Source organism: Paroedura picta, chromosome 4 (assembly GCF_049243985.1).
Source record: "Paroedura picta isolate Pp20150507F chromosome 4, Ppicta_v3.0, whole genome shotgun sequence".
Lineage (NCBI taxonomy): Eukaryota > Metazoa > Chordata > Lepidosauria > Squamata > Gekkonidae > Paroedura > Paroedura picta.
The window spans coordinates 65,176,048-65,194,264 of record NC_135372.1 but is presented as its reverse complement, the minus strand read 5'-3'; the positions used below and the strand labels follow the sequence as shown (position 1 = coordinate 65,194,264).

The window sequence follows — 18,217 nt, the reverse complement described above, 5'->3', positions numbered from 1 at the left end:
CTCGCAGCCTGGCGAGCTTCTCGCTGTGGGGGGGGGCGGGAAGAGGGAGCTGCGGTCCAGCGCCGAGGCCTTTGTGGCCCGGCACCGGACCGCGGCCTGGGGGTTGGGGACTACTGTGTTACGTGATATCAGTAGCTAAAGAAATATTTAATCAATCAACCCATGACGGTTATTAGCTGCATTTAAGAAAACACGTGGTTTCCATGTTACTGTTGAATTTCTGAGTGGTTAGAATTGGTTTGGATCATTTACTTATTTGTTCCAATGGTTCCTTATTCTTTCTTCAAAGGAGCTCATGCGTAGTCTGCTAGGGGTGTACTATACAGGCACTTTAAATTGCATCATGCACCTTGCCAGCATTCCCTCATGCAAATCCGTAAGGGATCTTCCAGTGATGCTTTCCCAGCATTTTCTGAAAAGTAATCAAAGTGATTATATCAGAGTTAATTATTAATGCCAGATACATTGATGCAAAATTAATTTTGCCCAAGCAAAAAATTAATCTTGAGTCCTGCTGTAGTCCTACATCCCAGTTCTACAAGATTCTATGTGAGCCTGTATGGCAGTTAATGTCAGTCCATAGGATTGGGTTGCCACTTGCCACTCTTAATGGAGTTCTGTACAGAGGGATGCTGTTCTCTTTACTAATCATGTGATATGCATACTTTGAATAGCTCATAGAAAGCCCTGGCTCTACCTGTGTTACAGTGTGAACTGATCTGATTTTTATTTTTATATATTTTCAAAAGTGTTCTAGGCTTTGTTGTATTAAAGAAGAAGAATAGTTGATTCATATATGCTTCCTCTAAAGACTCTTTATTAGTGATCCCTCTTCAGGATCATTCTTGGCCAATTAGAATCCTATTGTTAAACAGGAATTTCCTCCCCCCTTTCCATTCTGCACATAAGAAATGTCCATTACGTATCAAGCAGATTGTTTACATTTCACAAACAAGGATCACTTTTCGCCTTTTGTCTCTCAAGTGTCACAACTGGTATAAGCGTGCACGGAAAACTTGAGACGGCACAGTTCTTGGGCTCATGGGAGCCATAGTTTTAGAAGCTAGGAATTAATGAAAACCATCCTCATCCTTGCTCCCCTGCCCCAACTTTGGCATCGTAATTTAAAAGTGGCAGCTTTTGATTCAATATACTGCTGTGCATGCCTGCTGGGGATACTTTAAAAGAAATACTGCAAGCTGATGGGAATGCTGCAGTTGACCATTTTCTTCCTCTGGGGTACTTGTTTTGCCATGTGCACAACACAAAGTATAAGTCCAACATTCTTGCAGATTTCAGCCATGATAATGTTCTTCCTCCCCAAAGTAGCAAAAAATACCTTCCAGATTTGCTGTACCTGAGTGTGTGTCACATGGTATTCTGTACAATCCAGGGAGCTACCCTCTGTGTCTAAATAAGGTGGTTGATGGTAATGCATGAACCAGAATTTGTCTTGTGTCTTGATAGTCAGTTCAGTGAACCCGTACTCCAGTAGCTTCCCCTCCCCACTTTTTTTATTTTTAGCAAAAACAGCAGTGTTATTTACTATGAGCACTTCATTGGTTTCTCCCTCCTTCACTCTCTTTAAATAACATTGCAGTTTGTGTGGGCCTTGGGCATTGCTGCAGATATTGGTGTTTCCTCATAACCAGGTCAGAGTGAAAATCGGGGTGAGGGACGTTTAATCATATTGACCATGTAACTCAGAGTCTACTATTATTTACCGGCCATGACATTATTATCCTCCTGCAAATCATTTAGGCTGAGAAGTGAAAGGCCTTTGGGAGCAGTATTCCCAACTTCAAAAAATATGAAACAGCAGGTAGCAATCACTGCATAGTTCCTGGGAGTCATTCTTCTCTGGCAATTGCTTTGCCCTCTAATCGTCCCGACCAAAAGAAAGAAAGTGTAATGATTCCAGAACAGTGTAATGTGAACAGAGTTACTGAAGAACATCCATTTATGCACATTAATGTACATACATCACCAGTAGCTTTCAGGAATGGAAGATTATAATCCCTGTAAAGATCTGGGTTTGTGATTATTGTAGCACTAGAACTATTGCTGCTGTTTCTCCTATTTAACACAAATAGTGTGCCACACACAGTATGGCTGGAGGCTAGGACATGACCTCTTGTGCAGAGTCCAGCAGAATATTTAAAATGTCAGCTTGAATTTTAAAGAACATATTTCTAGAATCTCAGAATATCTGAATAATGTCCTGCTGAGCTTATTATAGCAGTCCAAAATGAAAACATTAGAAAATTATCTTTTTCTTCCACATCATGTTTGTGCTTTAGGCATGAGCAATTTGTTAACATTATACAGGTTTAGGAGCATTGTTTTCTTTTTTAATTCAGTCACAGAACTGCTTTTATTACACTTGTAATTTGAGATTTTATTCCTCTCCCACAAAGATTATATTGATGTTTTTCCACTTTTGTTCAAGGCCCAGATCCTAACATAGTGGTTATGCTACTATTGAGCAGTCTTGGTTATGGCATGTAGCAAGTAGTACTGTAAGTTGCCATTACATGCCAAGAAAGTATTGCCTGAATTCTCTTCGGGTTAGGACTCACTAACTAAGCAATGTCCTAAACCCCCCCCCCCCCACCCCGCCCAGCACTTGCTGGGCCAAGCCACCGTGTTTCTTCTGGACCGAAGGGGATGGGGAAATGGAACTCCCACAAGTATTGCAACTGATCTGCACTAAGGGCAGGACAGAATTGTAAGTGGCTGTTCCCATTCAGTGAGAAGTCAAGCACTAGCCAAAGGCAAGAGTTCGTCCCCTCTTGCTAGCATAGTCACTCCAGTATCAGTTTCTAGGAATTGTTTTATCAGCATGAAAACTCACAAGATGATACTTTTGATAGCTTCATTTTCAGGGGTTCTTAGGGTCAGAAATAAGAAAGCAGAGAAGATACCATCTATTGAAGAACAGAGAAATGACAGTTATTGATCCAAGTGCAAAATTCCACATATATTTGATAATATTCAGAGAAGATAAATCTAGCTGCTTCTGATTTATGGGACTGTTACAACAATTTATATGATCCAGGAAAAATAGCTTTGATTCAGATATAGCATATGTATTCAGGCAAGAGGTATATATTAGTGTAGTCTGCAAATACCCTTGACGTTTTTGCAGACTACACTGCAATAAAATTCAGTAACAACTTGGGCACATTTAAACATATTGTTTGTTTATGGCTACCTAATTCTGTGCAGAACCATGACCAACCAATACCTCTGCTTCTTTATGCCCATGAAGGATAGGGTTTGACTTTTCCTTCAGATTCTTTGTTTATGGGGACCAGGGTTATTATATCTATGATGAAGAGAACGCCTGTAAGTAATGAGCAGCAGAAAACTATTAGTATGCATGAAATGATTTAATGAAAGCTTGGATCATGACACGTCAGGAGCTGTTCTTATCATCCGGACAGCTCCATCTGCATCTTTAATAATTAATTAAGTTCAGGGAGAGTTCAGCTTGCACACTCATTTAGAAGCCTTCTTCAGAAAGCACCTCTCTGGCTGCCAGTCCCAGGGAGAAATAGGCTTCTGCATGGCTAAGAGCAAAGATCTGGAGATACAAGAGCAATTTTAGAGCTGCATTTGCCAGGTAACGAAAGCTCCAGGGAGGACAAACAGGGTCAGAACATGTGCAGTTCAGCTAGGTTACTTCAGAGTGGTGTTTCTGTTCTTCTGTCTTATCATATCCATGTCAGCACTTCAGGCTGTGTGGAATGAATTTCAAGCTGCTAAGCTCAGGTGAATGTGATTCAATTGAGCAGGTTGATGGCTATAAAACAAACAGTGCACCCTTGGAAGCTCTGGTCAGAAAAGACTGTATTTTGACTTCTGTTTCCTCCATATTCATTCATATTATCAGTCAAAGTGGGTTGGTTATAGTTCATAGGAGACCTCTGTGAGGAATCTTCACAAACCTGATAAATCACATGTATAAATTTTACTGATATGAAGGTTTTCAACACAGTTAGAATCATAGGGTTGGAAGGGGCATCCAGAGTCATCTAGTCCAACCACCTGCACAGTGCAGGAACTCACAACTACCTGCTAACCAACAGTGACCCCAATTTCATGCCCAAGTGATCCCTCCACCAAAAATCTCCAGAATCCATCCTGTTCTGGGGGAAAGTCACAAACCATCTCACAGTGGTGATTAGCAATTCCTTGGGTATGCAAGGAAGGGCCCCAAGAGACAAACACTGGCACATCCCACTCACAATCTGCCTAAATGCATAAAATCATCATTTCTGTCAGATGACTATCTAGCATCTGCTTATAAAGTTCCAAAGAAGAACTCACCATCTCTCAAGGAAGCCTGATTTACTGAGGAAAAGCTTTAACTGTCAGAAACTTCTAATGTTTAGCCAAAAATTCTTTTGAATTAATTTCAACCCACTGGTTTTGGTCTGACCCTCTGGGGCAACAGAAAACAACTCTGCTCCATCTTCTATATGACAGCCCTTCAAGTATTTGAAGATTGTTATCATATCACCTCTTCGTTCTCTTCTCTTCAGGCTAAATAAACTAAGCTCCCTCAATCTTTCCTCATACAATTTGGTCTCCAAACACTTCACCATTTTTGTAGCCCTCCTCTGAACATGCTCTATTTTCTGTACATCTTTCTTCTGTTGTAGTGCCCCAAACTAAATACAATACTCCCAAGTGAGGTCTTACCAGAGTGGAGTAAAGTGGTAACGTCACCTCATGTGATCTGGACCCCTTTTAATACAGCCCAAAATCCTATTTGCTTTTTTAGGCACCGCGTCACACTACTGACTCATGTTTAGTGTATGGCCTATTTAGACCCTCAGATCCTATTGAAATTCATTTTAGCCCAATGTCAAGCTCGCCCTGTATTCTGATTCTGTCTTTTGGTGTGTTTGCTACCCCTCCCAATTTAGTGTCATTGGCAAATGTAATAAGCACTCCCTGTATCCCTTCATCCATTCAAATCATTTATAAATATGTTGAACAATACAGGGCTCAGAACATCCCTGAGGCACTCCACTCATCACTCCTCTCCAAGAAGATGATGAATCATTTACAAGCAACCTTAGGGTGCAATCTGTCAAGGAGTTCTCGATCCACCTAACAGTAATAGGATCCATACTGCATTTTACCAACTTACAATCACAAAATTGGTCATTAGAATCAGAACTTGCTGCATTTTGGAAAATATATTAATATCACATAATGAACAAAAGTATTATCCAGATAATATTTGCTGCTAAAACAGCAGAAATCAATTTGCATCCTTTTCAGAGAGGTAGCTACCATCAGTGGTTTTCAGGCTTCTAATGCTTCAAATTACTAGGAATGTTCTACTGAAAATAGTTCCACATTAACAAATTAAAATGAAAAAACAAGCCAAAAATAATGCTCTGCAAATATGTGTAATTTGCTGAATAAAAATGATATTTAAAATAGCAGAATGGAGAATAAGCAAAATATTTCTTTACATAGTTTTATTTTACATACATTGCCCTTAAACTGGAAGAAGAAATCATTTACTATAGGAGTGCATTGTTTTTCAGCAAATTCCCCTGCATTTTCTTCTTTCCATATTATATGATAAAATGGCAAGCTGCCCAATTTCTTTGACTCATGAATGTATCCTGGAGACCAAATTATTTAAAATAACTTCTTTTTTCCCACCGGATGTCTGGAGGTGACTGATATACTAGGGGATGCATCATCTTAGTGGTTTGTTCTTTCACAGTTTTTTAAAGCAAAAATTGAATAATTTTTCAATAGGTACCTAGAGCACAGGAAAACCAGGATGTCTGAATATTGTTTTCAGATAGTGAATTAGCCTTCTTTGGTTTAGCGATGCTTTAAATTATATCATATTTCACAGAAATGTGAAGAACAAGCATCATATGTTCTGTTGTCATAGTTACTTTGCTGGGGAACAGCAGTTCTTTGATGTATTAAAGATATTTCCATTTTCACATACCACCATACTCATTTTTGGAACTTTTCCAAGACTTTTCTTTCTTTCTTTCTTTCTTTCTTTCTTTCTTTCTTTCTTTCTTTCTTTCTTTCTTTCTTTCTTTCTTTCTTTCTTTCTTTCTTTCTTTCTTATACAAGCTGCATTACTGGCTGTTAGGGATGAGCAAGAAAAATGGTATTTGTCAGTTCGACTCTATTGGACCAGAAAAAATTTCGGCATTTCTGAAAAATCCTGAATCTCAATACCATGCTGGTATTGGGTACTGGGGTTTTTTGTGTGTGAGAGTGTGTGTTGGGAAATCTGATTTTTCAGATCAAATAAATTGAAGAAGAAAAATGCTGGGGTTTTGTTGTTATTGTTGTTTTTAAGCCAGCCCAACCATAGGAGTGGCTTGACTCTTCCCGAAGCATGGCTTAAACCATGCTGCAGGGGAAGCGGTCTCCAGGATCTCCATATGCAGAACTTGGTCCTACTGCTCGGGCAAGTCCTGGGCTGGCTTCTCTTATACCTTGATTTAAACCAGACTGCAAAGAGGAATCAGCCCCAGACACAGCAGTGCAGAACCCTCAGCTCCCACCACCCCAGCTGATATTTGGTATAGCTGAATATACCCGAATAAAAGCTGTGAAAATTTGGCTTTTTGGAGGCTCAGGGTGGCCAAACTGTGGTGGCCAAACTGTGGCTTCCATGTGTCCATGACCTACAATTACCATCAGCCTCTGCCAGCATGACCATGGTAATTGCAGTCCATGGGCATCTGAAGAGTCACAATTTGGTTACCCCTGCTGGTAGCCTGTCAGATTCTCTGATCTGTATTTGGCTTGAAAATACCAATAAGGTATTTTGGAGGTATTTTTTCAGCTCAGTTTATGCTGTTTGCACACCCCTACTAATAATTAGTTATTCATTTATGTATTGGTATTCAGTTATTAGAAGGCAAGATATTACAATATGTCATTAGAAGGCAAGATATTACGGCTAAAGCTCACTTACTTTGGACACATCACGCGATCATACTTGTTAGAAAAATCATTAATGCTCGGCATGGTCAGCGGCAAAAGGAAACGTGTTCGCCAAAGGATCCGCTGGCTTGACACGATCAAAGCAGATACAGGGATGACCATGAACCAACTAAAAGAAGCGGTCATTGACAGAAACGTGTGGTGAAAACCTTCCTATAGAATCACCGAGGGTTGGACACAACTGAACGGATAACATCACATCATCATTCAGTCCTGAACAAGGAGATGGAATTGTGTGTATTTGTGTGTGCATGCCAATGTGGACTGATTCTTTCAGCCACTTTCTTTAATACTGGGCACAGTCCACTTGGATGAGTAGCGTAATGTAAATTATGATCTCATAGAAGATCATTGCTGTGGATAATATCTATGGTATGAAAGCTGCTTTTCTGGGACTTAATAATCCGTAGAAGTTTTCACCAATGAGATTCACAAGGTTCCAGCTCACATGTTTCTGTGTCCTGATGGTTGGGGGACAACAGCTGATGCCTGAAGTCAAAAAGTTCCCAATGTCTCATGAAGAAAGGTTTGAATACCCTAGCTGCTTGAACACAGTCTGCAATAAACCTTTTAGTCAATGGTAGCAACTGGGCCAGAAAGGAATGCCATTCCAACTACCCCTGTAAGGCAATTTCATAACAGGGAGGAGGCCAAGTGTCCTCCGAAGGAAGGGTTTGCTCTGCTTTGTAATACCCGACATTCCACATTCAAACCATCTGCAATATTTTTTAAGAAGAATAAATATTTTGCAGTGAAAGAAAGGGAAGCAGTTGCACAAAGAATAACATAATTGGTTACAGTCCTGTAAAAGGAGATGGCATTGTGAATTCCTTAGCAGGAAAATAATGAAGACGATGGAAACAGGAGAGGGGGATATAATTTCCAGTCCAAGGTGAAGGAAATGTTGCCTCTGGAAGGCATATTTTTCAAAGTACTAATCACAACAATAATTCCAAAAGAAAATGTTAGGTACCACTGATTGATTACTAAGCAAGGAACTATGATTGGTAAATATATATGATAGAAATTTTAGTTTTTTGTACACTATGCACGTTGTGTTGAATCCTACAATCCAGAAGTGTGAGGTGGTTTCCCCCCTGCTTTTCCCTTCCTGCAGCAGCCTCCTGCTCCCTACAAAAAGGCATTGTCATGACTCAAGAAATCTCTATACATGAAAAAGCTAAGTGGCACAAGGAACTGCAGTGAGGCAAGACAATCAGTTGAATTTGTACATCCTTTCTTTTTCACCAGTGGACTTTCTGCATCTCTGCTGACAGTAGGAGGGACCACAGTTTCTCCTTATTCCTCTTCCTCATTGTAGCACCCCATTCCTCATGACAATTTTGTCCTTGTCCTGACTTACACTGCTTTTTTGGGGTCATAGGAAGCTGCTATGAGGAGAGTACAAAACATTACTGGTCTTTAGACTCCAGTGCTTATGTATATATTTGGAAAAGTCCAAAGTGCTCAAAAAGCTAAAGTCATATTTAAAAATTGTAATTGTTCCCTAAGAACATTTAACATCAAGGAGAATGAATAACTGAAACGTAATTCTTAGTGTACATGCAAAATGATATAAAGTGAGCTGAATGCCATGGACCATTCTTAATCTAATCCTTATTTCCAATTGTTTTGTAGATTTAAGAAACTGTTCTGTCACTAGCCCATCAAAAAGGCTATAAATTAACCTATTTTTATTTTCTATTTAGTCTAGGGCATCATCATTACTCACACTGTTACTTGAAGTAGTTTAATTTCATTGCTATCTGTTTTGACAGCTGAATCTTATCTTCCTGGTGATCACACTATGCAAAATGGTGAAGCACTCAAGCACTTTGAAACCAGATTCCAGCAGGTTGGAAAACATTAAGTAAGTGCTTTGTGTTCTAATCCAAGAACTATGGTTGCTTTCTGATAGTTCAAACTTATTGAAAGCTGCCCTTCATTAGGAACACATGGCTTTGTCTCCTGGCAACCTAAGGCCAAGCAAAGAGCATCAGGCCTGCTTTCGTCACATTTGTTGCTATACTGTCACAGGCAAAGGTCAAAATTAAATAATTCCTGCCTGGAACACCTGCCAAGAAATGGTTTTGGTGCCTTTGCAGAAATTCCATGGTGATCTAGTGATTTTATTTGCATTTAAAACACAGTGCAAAATGATGTTCCTGTTTGCATGGCTGATGTTATTCTGCTGAGTTTTGTTAAAATTATGCACCACAGTTAAAAGGTTCTCAGCAGTTTTCCTGCCTATAATTGTATTCCCCTAAGAGAATTTACCCATATTACTGTTGTTATCTTGACGATTATCCAATGCTTTTCATGCTAATTGAACAAATGTTTACTTTCACCCCAGTGCTATATGAGAGTTGCAGATCCCCTTTCTGGAGAGTAGTGTGGTTGGTTAATAAGAGTTAATAAAGCTGGCAATGGTAGATTGCAGTTTAGGTCACAGGTAGGCAACATAAGGCTCTGTTCCTCACCTTTAGCCCATACCTTCCTTTTTTTCTGAAGGAAACTCAGTGAATCTGAATAAAAGTTATTGGCCTTAGGTTGCCTACACCGTTATTATTTTTGTATGGTATTACCTATTTTGCTAGGCTGGCATTGGAAGAACACTTTTATCATAAACACTGTTACTTAGAAGTAAACACTGCTTAAATAATCAGGCATTACAAGTAAAATGTAACTAGGGCTGGGCTCTTGAATGATCACTGAACACAGCAGCTGTTTTGCAACCAGGCTAATTAGATGTTGCTTAGATAGGTCACGGTATCAGCTTCATTGCATGTTGCATGATAAGAGAGAGAGCTAATCTTTAGCATCTCTCTCTCTTTTTTTCCTTTTCTTCTTCTTTCTGTCTTCTCATCCACACCAGTAATTACCGTGTTTGTGATGGCTACTATAATACGGACTTACCTGGGTAAGATAGAACCCTATATTAACAAATTTCAAGCATGATTTTTTTTTTCACTTTGAAAATTTGGACAGTTTTGTGGATTGTCCCTGATTTTGACTACTTTGGAGATATCTAATTTGCTAAACTATTTTTAACTATTATATGCCTTTTATTATTTTAAATTGCTTGCATCTGCACTTTGACTTCTCTAATTTTGACTAATTTTTGTATAAAATACTAAAATGCTTTATTATTTATTTCAATATAAATTCTGTCTAATCATTTTGTTTCTCTTTTCTGCTTATAATGCTTTCTAGCTATGAAGATAATAAGCCATTTATCAAGTAAGATCATTAGTTAGATGTGGAATGCATTGAAAAAAAATCTCTTTCCCGCTTCATTCTGCGCTGTTCTCTGCAATTCTTTTTGTTGCTACCTGAAACTTGTTCATGACTTAATATCCTTCAAATGCTTTATTTTTTGGATCAATCCATGTATTTGTCACATTTCAGTGAGGCACTTCCATATGAAAGTTAGATCATCTAGCATCAGTTTAGTTTAGCTAATCAGTCTTGAAACTTCAGGTTATCTGCTTTTGATCTGCCATTTAACCTTTGTGTATTCACGCTTGTGTGTGTGTGTATGTCAGATACAAGCACAGTTGTTAAAATATAAGCTCCCATCACCAGCTAAACTAGGGTTTTCACTCTCTGCTTAGAGGAAAAAAGATAAAGCAGGGGTGTCTTGTGGCACACCTTTGCATTTCAAAATAGTTCTGACCATTTCTTGCAGTCTTGAGTAAGAAGAAAGTCTGCTGCTGTTTTCACTGGAGTTGAAAACTGCCAAATAGAATTGTTCTTCCCTTAATAGATGAATTCCATTTGAATATTTATGCTAGTAAAAGTCAAATGCAACAATTAAAATTATAATACACAAGTTTGCCATGTGTCCTTTTTTCAGCTATGTGATTAAAATCAATGTTCTTTTCCAGATCGTGGGTCCTCGGTGCATTTGCTCTCCTGTGTCTTCTCGGCCTAACATGGTCTTTTGGGCTGCTTTTCGTCAACGAAGAGACCATTGTGATGGCATACCTTTTCACAGTATTTAATGCTTTCCAGGGAATGTTTATTTTCATCTTTCATTGTGCTCTCCAAAAGAAAGTGAGTCATTACATATTTTCTTTTGATTTTCATCCAGAATATCTCAACTAACTTTTAAATGGACAGCTAGGTAAATATAGCGGTTATAGTAAAGAACTTGTATTCTGCCTTCTGCCAGTCTTTTCCTGGTTTGGTTTGCACATGCAAGTAACTCCTGATTCTCATGTGAATTTGCCCATTAATCTTGTTCTTCTGATAGTCCTCCCATCTGGTTATGTTGAAGCTCCCACTTAACTTGAATTTTGATTCTCTGATTAGGGCAACTTGCATTGTAGATCCATTGCAAAAAGATTGAAAGCTGACATAGTAATGATTGGAAATGTTTGTAAAAAGGAAATAAAATTGATAGTTGAGTTGGAAGATCAGCAGGTGGTGGCATGGGATTCTAATGTATATTTGAAAAAGATATATGTGTCAACTACACACATTAAAACTTTCTTAACCAGCTCAAAGAGGGAGGGATTATTCAAATTTACTTGCATTGCTCGACAAATGTTAATGATACTACTGTGCAGTCTAAAAAAAATGTTTCACATATCAAACTATTAAATGGTGCTATAGCTTTTTAATATACATCACCCTTCAAAAACATTGGTTGTTGAAACATTCACCAGGATTGATCAACTTCAGTGGCACAACATCATGCGTGTAATACCGCTTGCTGATTTTAGAGAATGTGCATCACCAGGAGTTGAGCTTCTCACCAGAAGGTAGACTCAGACAGGTTAATGGGAAAGGTTTTTCTTTATCTATCAGGTGCAGATTTTGATAATTGCATTGTAACATGAAAACCTTCTGATTTCATATATATAGGTTTTTAACAATAGTTTTTGTTCTAATCTGTTAATATCAAATCAAAAACTTAGATGTCCATGAAATATAGTTTTCTATGAAAGAATAAATCAAGGCAGCTTCTATTCTAAAGCCATCACTATGCAAAATTACTATATTGTTTGTGCTTGCTTCAGCAGCACATATACTAAATACTATATTATTTATAGTTTGCATTCAGGTATAACAAGCCAAGAAGTCTTCTGCTTACATTGTTTGCATGCTGGTTTTCAGGCAAGAAACAAGCCACGGTTTGTTGACGTGCCCTATTTTGACAACACAGCAAATCAGTTTCTTTTTAGGGCAGTGCAGTGCTGAAAAAAAGCGAGAGCTCTTGAACCAGAGGATTTCCTGGCTGTTCTCATCACAAATGAACCGTGGCTTATTTATAACTTCTGAATACAGACATTGTCAAGTAAATTACACTGAGAGAGGTGAAAATGAGAATCCTCAAAGCTGAACATACTGTTACCTGTGCCAAAGCAACTCCTCACTTAATTTCCATTCCAGTTGAGATGCAGCATGTTTGATTTTCATAAATGAAAACAAATAAGATACCTGAGGGTTTACAAGGGAGTTAGGAAAGTGTGAGCAGATGGAACAGGGAAGAAAGTTATAAGAAAATTAATACAAGAAAAGAAGACATTGGTGTCTTATAAATGATATCCATATTAAAACTAAGTTTTTACTGTAGAGATTTTACTGAAGGTTTGAAAAAGGGACAGTGTTGTTCACAAATTAATTAAATTCTGCACTTTGTGATTCACGGGCCATTTTAACGGATTTGACTGAACATTTATTGGAGAAAGACTGCATTTTAGAAAGTGAGTCAGATGAAACCATTGGAATACGTAGCATTTCAGAATGAGTTTTTTTGCCATCCTATTTGTTTGTGTGCCACATCCTTTACAGAAATTTCTACAAAATTGTTTATGTTTTTAAAAGTTGAGGGAATGCTGAATTCGGCACAGATATTTTTTGGCATTGGACCAAGACATGAGTTAAATGTGTTAAATGTTTTAAAAAGTAAATCGAGATGCAAATCTTTCTAGTGTAAGTTACTACAAAGTGCTGTTTCTTTAAAAATTATATAATCTAGAGATATGCAGCTTTTGTTTCTTATTACAGCTGTGCATCATTTCTTCTGTTATGTGGCATCAGCAGAAAGCAATATTAAAGTGCCTGTCAAGTACAGAAAACCTTCATCTAGTCCAAAATGATTCATACCTGAATGAACATTCAGGTTGCCATTTAGTGTTTAAAATTCTCAGTGTCTTTCACTGGATATCATTCAACCATTGTATACATAGCTAATGCAGATTTTTTATTCTGTTATTACTAGTTGGTCAGTAAATTGAACAGAGAAATAGAATTGTGAAAGTGAAAACTATTATGTTTCCAGTTCTGACAAGATGATAGTGCTGTTAGTTCCTTCAGTTTTGAACAGGCTATAATTTAGAAATAATGACAGTGGAATGTGCTGCACCGACAGATAATGTACATTCGCAGCAGTAGAGACATTAGGCAAAATCAGCCCCAGGGAGTGGTACTTGGGTAAAAAGAGGCACTTTCTGGTTTTATGCTTTCTGATTTGTAATATGTTCCTGTGGCAGTTAAAATATGTTAAACTCTAGATCTGTGTTTTCCTGATGTTCTAGAGTGGCGTTGCATAGTAACTTCCATAGATTTCAGGATCCACATGTTTGTGCCCTTGACTAACCTTCCTGAGCTTAACACTTGTTTCTAGCATCCCAAATGAACAAACCTCTTTTGTTCAGAACTATCTGAACAATAGATCTTCTGCACACACACACATACACACACTGTTCAGGGTTCTTTGAATTTGATGACAGCTTTCCCTTAACCTGATGAGTGGGCAAAAAGAGCTGTTAATGAATAGCCACTGAAGAAGACTGCTGGTTTTCAGGCAAGAAACAAGCCACGGTTTGTTGACGTGCCCTATTTTGACAACACAGCAGATTCAACGTAATCACACCAGATTCAACGTAACCAGATTCAACGTAATCACACCGTTTTTGACCATGACATTTTGGTCAAGTTACTTCTGACAGAGCCAAACCACACAGAACCCTTCTCGGGAGCTCTGTGAATGTAGAGCCAAGTTTTCACAGCTTTTGACACTGCTTTTACTCCACCTTGGACATTAAAAGGGCAGCTTTAATATGGATCATTTGCTCAAGGGCACAAGAAGCCACCATAGAGCATCCCCTTATCATCTCTGTAGAATATATACTAATAATATATGAATATATAATAATCTTATAATGCAATCCTAGTGCATTGAAGTCAGTCGGCGTAGAAGTGCACTCAGGTGGGTAGCCCTGTTGGTCGGAAGCAGAAGAACCTTTAAGACCAACAAAGTTTTATTCTGGGTATAAAACTTCTTCATATACACTGAAACAGGAGTTGCCAACCCTTACATATAGGGATAAAGTGGGTAGGGTGTTACTGTATCAGAGCATTCTAGAGAATCATACCGAACGTATAACTGTCTGTGACGTAAACCAATGTTAGGATAGTCTTTCGATTCTCTTAACACTTCCTTCCCTGTTTGCTGCCTTTGGTTGTCCTTAGTTTATTTGATATGATCACATTACTTGGAACAGGTGTGAATGTATCACTGGACAAGAAATACTTCTTGTAGTTCACTTCTAGATACTGTTGGTGTTTGGTTGCAACTAGGATGCAGGAAACAAATATATGAATTACTTACAAAGAAGCCATCTGCAGTTCAGGCAGCATCCTTGTATACTTTCATTTGGAAATGGCTTGGCTGTTTTGAAGCAATGATGTTTCAGTTCTTATCTACTGAGCCATAACAATCCTTAAGAGAGGAAGAGCCACTCACATAATAATACTGCTTGTCATCAATATTTGTTTAAACTTGGTTCCATTCTGAAGACTCTTGGGTTAACATTATTATCACTCAAATTTCTAGAATAAGGTGAGCTAGAAATATCATTTAAAAAATGAAACATGAATGTGTAAGTTTATGAGCACTGTTACTCACTTACAGGTACGGAAGGAATATGGAAAGTGCTTCAGACATTCTTATTGTTGTGGAGGATTACCAACAGAGAGCCCACATAGTTCAGTAAAGGCATCAACCACAAGAACTAGTGCTCGCTATTCCTCTGGCACTCAGGTAACAAAGAGTTTGACAGTATTTTTAATGTCATTTTAATTAATGCCAATTGAGATGTACAAATGCACCAATTGTGTTCATATTATAGCTATCTAGATAACAGTTGAATGCTTTCACATTTTGGATCAGAAGCTTATTCACAGCAGTTCCCCAACCAGCAGGGACTTGGCTTCTGCTGACTCTCCCTTGAAATTCTCCTGCGTCCCATTACAGTAAAGCTAAGAGACACAGGAGTGCTAGAAGATCAGAACCTGTCTTCCTGCAATCAGCTGTGAGCTGGTTTCTGACCAACAGACATCTGCACACTTCTTTGCCAGTTGTTCATTGCAAGATGAATATAAACTTGATTAGAGCACAGACTAAGAGGGTGTGTCAATCAGGGTATGTTAAACTGCCAAACAGGTTTGCTGCAAAATGTGCCGCATTCCTGCTCTCTATTACTTTATCCATAAGAACACACATGGAGATTGCAATACAAAGGCAGATTAAAAGTGACAAAATGTGTCAGTCTGCTGCTTGAAATGTAACAATTATGTTCCATTTACTATGTTAACAGAGTCGAATAAGAAGAATGTGGAATGACACTGTGAGAAAACAATCTGAATCTTCTTTTATCTCAGGTGATATCAATAGCACTTCAACACTTAATCAAGGTCAGTTATTGGACACATTTCATTTTTTTTTTAGAATAGCTCAGCCTTTTATTAAAGGTGAATTTAGATTAATTCCATTGGAAATTCTATAAATGAACATCTGAATATCTGCATGGAATAATGGAAATATGGGTGTGCACACACAAACAAGCAGTTCAGAAGTAATACTTGCTAAAATTACAATTTAAAGTTTGTCTTGAATACATTTAAAATCTGGTTCCCTTGGCCTCCTTTCTTAGAAGCTTGCATTCTCATTCATGGAAAGTGTATTTAAATAAGTCTCATCAATAATTTAACTTAAAATCAAGAACATAATTTTAAACCTTTGCTAACCTTTGTAGTCTAAAACTGAAACAGAACTACTAGCGCAGTAACATTTTAAATGCATTAGATTTCCATACGTGGACATTTTGCCTGTGAAATCAAATTGAAATCAGCTCTATACAAAAGACATCTGCAAAGATTTTTTCCCCCTGTATTGTTTTGATCACGTCTGTAACCCAGCATTTGTCTGCCACATGACAGCCCAAGGGGGAAAAAACATAACCACGTAGATGAGATTTAAGACCTCTGGACATAGATTTATCATTGTAACTCAGATTAATGTTTGTAAAGCCTTCATATCTCTTCCTATAGGTTTACTAAATGATAGTGAAGGGCCACTCCACAGTGTTCCAGGCATAAATATTAAAGGACAAGCAAAATTTCTCACTGGCTTCTATGCCAGATCTTTTCATAAGGGAAATATGATGTTAATGGGTTGACTTAACATCTTTATCTGAAATCTATCTGAAATCTGCCTCATCGCCTCTCCTTAAAAACTAAATCTAGGTTATGAGATGGGGGGTCTCCCAGGTAAATAGTTGTATTAAATCAAACCCAGTGTTTCACTATTGCTGATAGTTTTTTACCTGCTGTATGGATGGGATTGATCCCAGGACTTACTATCCTCCAAGAAATCACAAGCATTTAATGGTCATTTGGTCTTATTTAAGACTCTGACTATAGTTTCAGGGTTTTCATTTTCCAAAAGCAGGATTCTTACTAGGCAAACATAAAACATGGAGAACTCTAGAGCAGAAGCTCCGTTGCATTTCAGATCCAACCACCAAGATTCACGTTTCCTAGCAAGAAGATGCATGCCAAACAATCTGGTTCTGTAATGTTTTCTGTATTGAAGTCAGTGGAGAACTACATTCAGAAGAATCTGATGTGCCAAGCACATACAGATTCCTGCATTGGTGTGATAGTTGTATATCTGCATTTTATTAGTCACATGTTCCATGTAGGCTGCTTCTGCATGGGTGGAAAAGGCCAAGAGGGCAGTCATATGGAAGCAGGCAAATCCCTGCTTCCACATGATGCAGCCACTGGGCAGGCCCCCTCACAGGCCTGCTGTGGATCAGACCTTCAGTTGCCCCGGGCTAAAGGAACATGGGAGAATCCACATTCCCTTAGCCCTTGTGGAGGCCAGCAGCACCTGTCCTACATCAGGCCTGTGTCGACAGGGAAGAGCTGGGCCTTCCAAGTCTAGGTTCTCCCTGTACTATGGTGGCCCAGAGGGGGGCAAAGAATGCCCTGATTGGCTTTGCAGCACCTTGCTGCACTGCAGGGTGAACCAGGGCATTCAGTGTTATTTTACAGGAAGGTGAAATTATGTGGAATGCAACCCCACCCTCTTGCAAAATGCACCCCCCCCCCCAGTGCAACGGAACTATTCTGCAACTGCTTTGTTTCCCAGAGGGACACATTTTAGTACCGGAGCAGATCCAGTGCTGAAATGTGTTCCCCATGAGGACACAGTAAACTGCTGAGCTTTATGCTCTACAGCAGCGGTCCGCAACCTTTTTGTTGCCGCGGACCGCTGCCACAGGGTGGGGGGAGAGGGCGACCCGGGCCCCGCGCATGCAAACGTGCAGAAGTGGCTGATTAGCTTGCGGCCCGGCAAGCTTCTTGCTTCGGGGGGGGGGTGAAGCGCGGCCGCCGGCACTCCACCGCACAAACGCGCATGCGTGGACTTGCCATGCATGTGCATTTGCGTCTGGCAGGGCACTGCAGTTTTGTGCACGCATGCATACGCAAACTGCCGCATGCACGTTTGCAGCCCCGCCAGGCGCAAACGCGCATGCACGGCAAGTCCGCACATGCACGTTTGCACCAGCGGCGTGCCGGCAGCCGTGCTTCACTCCCCTCCCCCCCCGAAGCAAGAAGCTTTCCAGGCCGGAAGCTAATCGGCCGCTTCTGCGGCCAATTTGCTCGCAGCCTGGCGAGCTTCTTGCGGGGGAGCAGGGAGAGGGAGCCGCGGCCCGGTGCTGAGGCCTTCGTGGCCCGGCACCGGGCTGTGGCCCGGTGGTTGGTGACCACTGCTCTACAGCATTGCACCCTCAGCGGCCCAGCACGGTCACCACCACACAAAATGGGCCATAGAGACCTTTACAAGCTTTTTCACACTTTTCTCTGCCCCAAAGTCTTAAATTATAATCAGAAGCACACAGCTGGTCAG

General features: G+C 39.5%; 1 protein-coding gene across 30 annotated transcripts in view; it reads left to right on the top strand.

Moving 5' to 3' along the window:
• The window catches only part of ADGRL2 (adhesion G protein-coupled receptor L2), a 219,062-nt gene that overhangs the window by 191,814 nt on the left and 9,031 nt on the right, over window positions 1-18,217 (top strand). For 17 of the 30 annotated variants that reach the window (XM_077333200.1, XM_077333196.1, XM_077333203.1 and 14 more), the window contains 6 exons: window positions 8,787-8,878; window positions 9,884-9,928; window positions 10,222-10,248; window positions 10,896-11,064; window positions 14,933-15,061; window positions 15,618-15,714. In XM_077333200.1, coding sequence (XP_077189315.1) covers window positions 8,787-8,878; window positions 9,884-9,928; window positions 10,222-10,248; window positions 10,896-11,064; window positions 14,933-15,061; window positions 15,618-15,714 — 559 coding nt within the window. The remainder of the gene's footprint in view (window positions 1-8,786; window positions 8,879-9,883; window positions 9,929-10,221; window positions 10,249-10,895; window positions 11,065-14,932; window positions 15,062-15,617; window positions 15,715-18,217) is intronic. The other 13 variants (XM_077333205.1, XM_077333204.1, XM_077333207.1 and 10 more) reach the window with 1 other exon arrangement.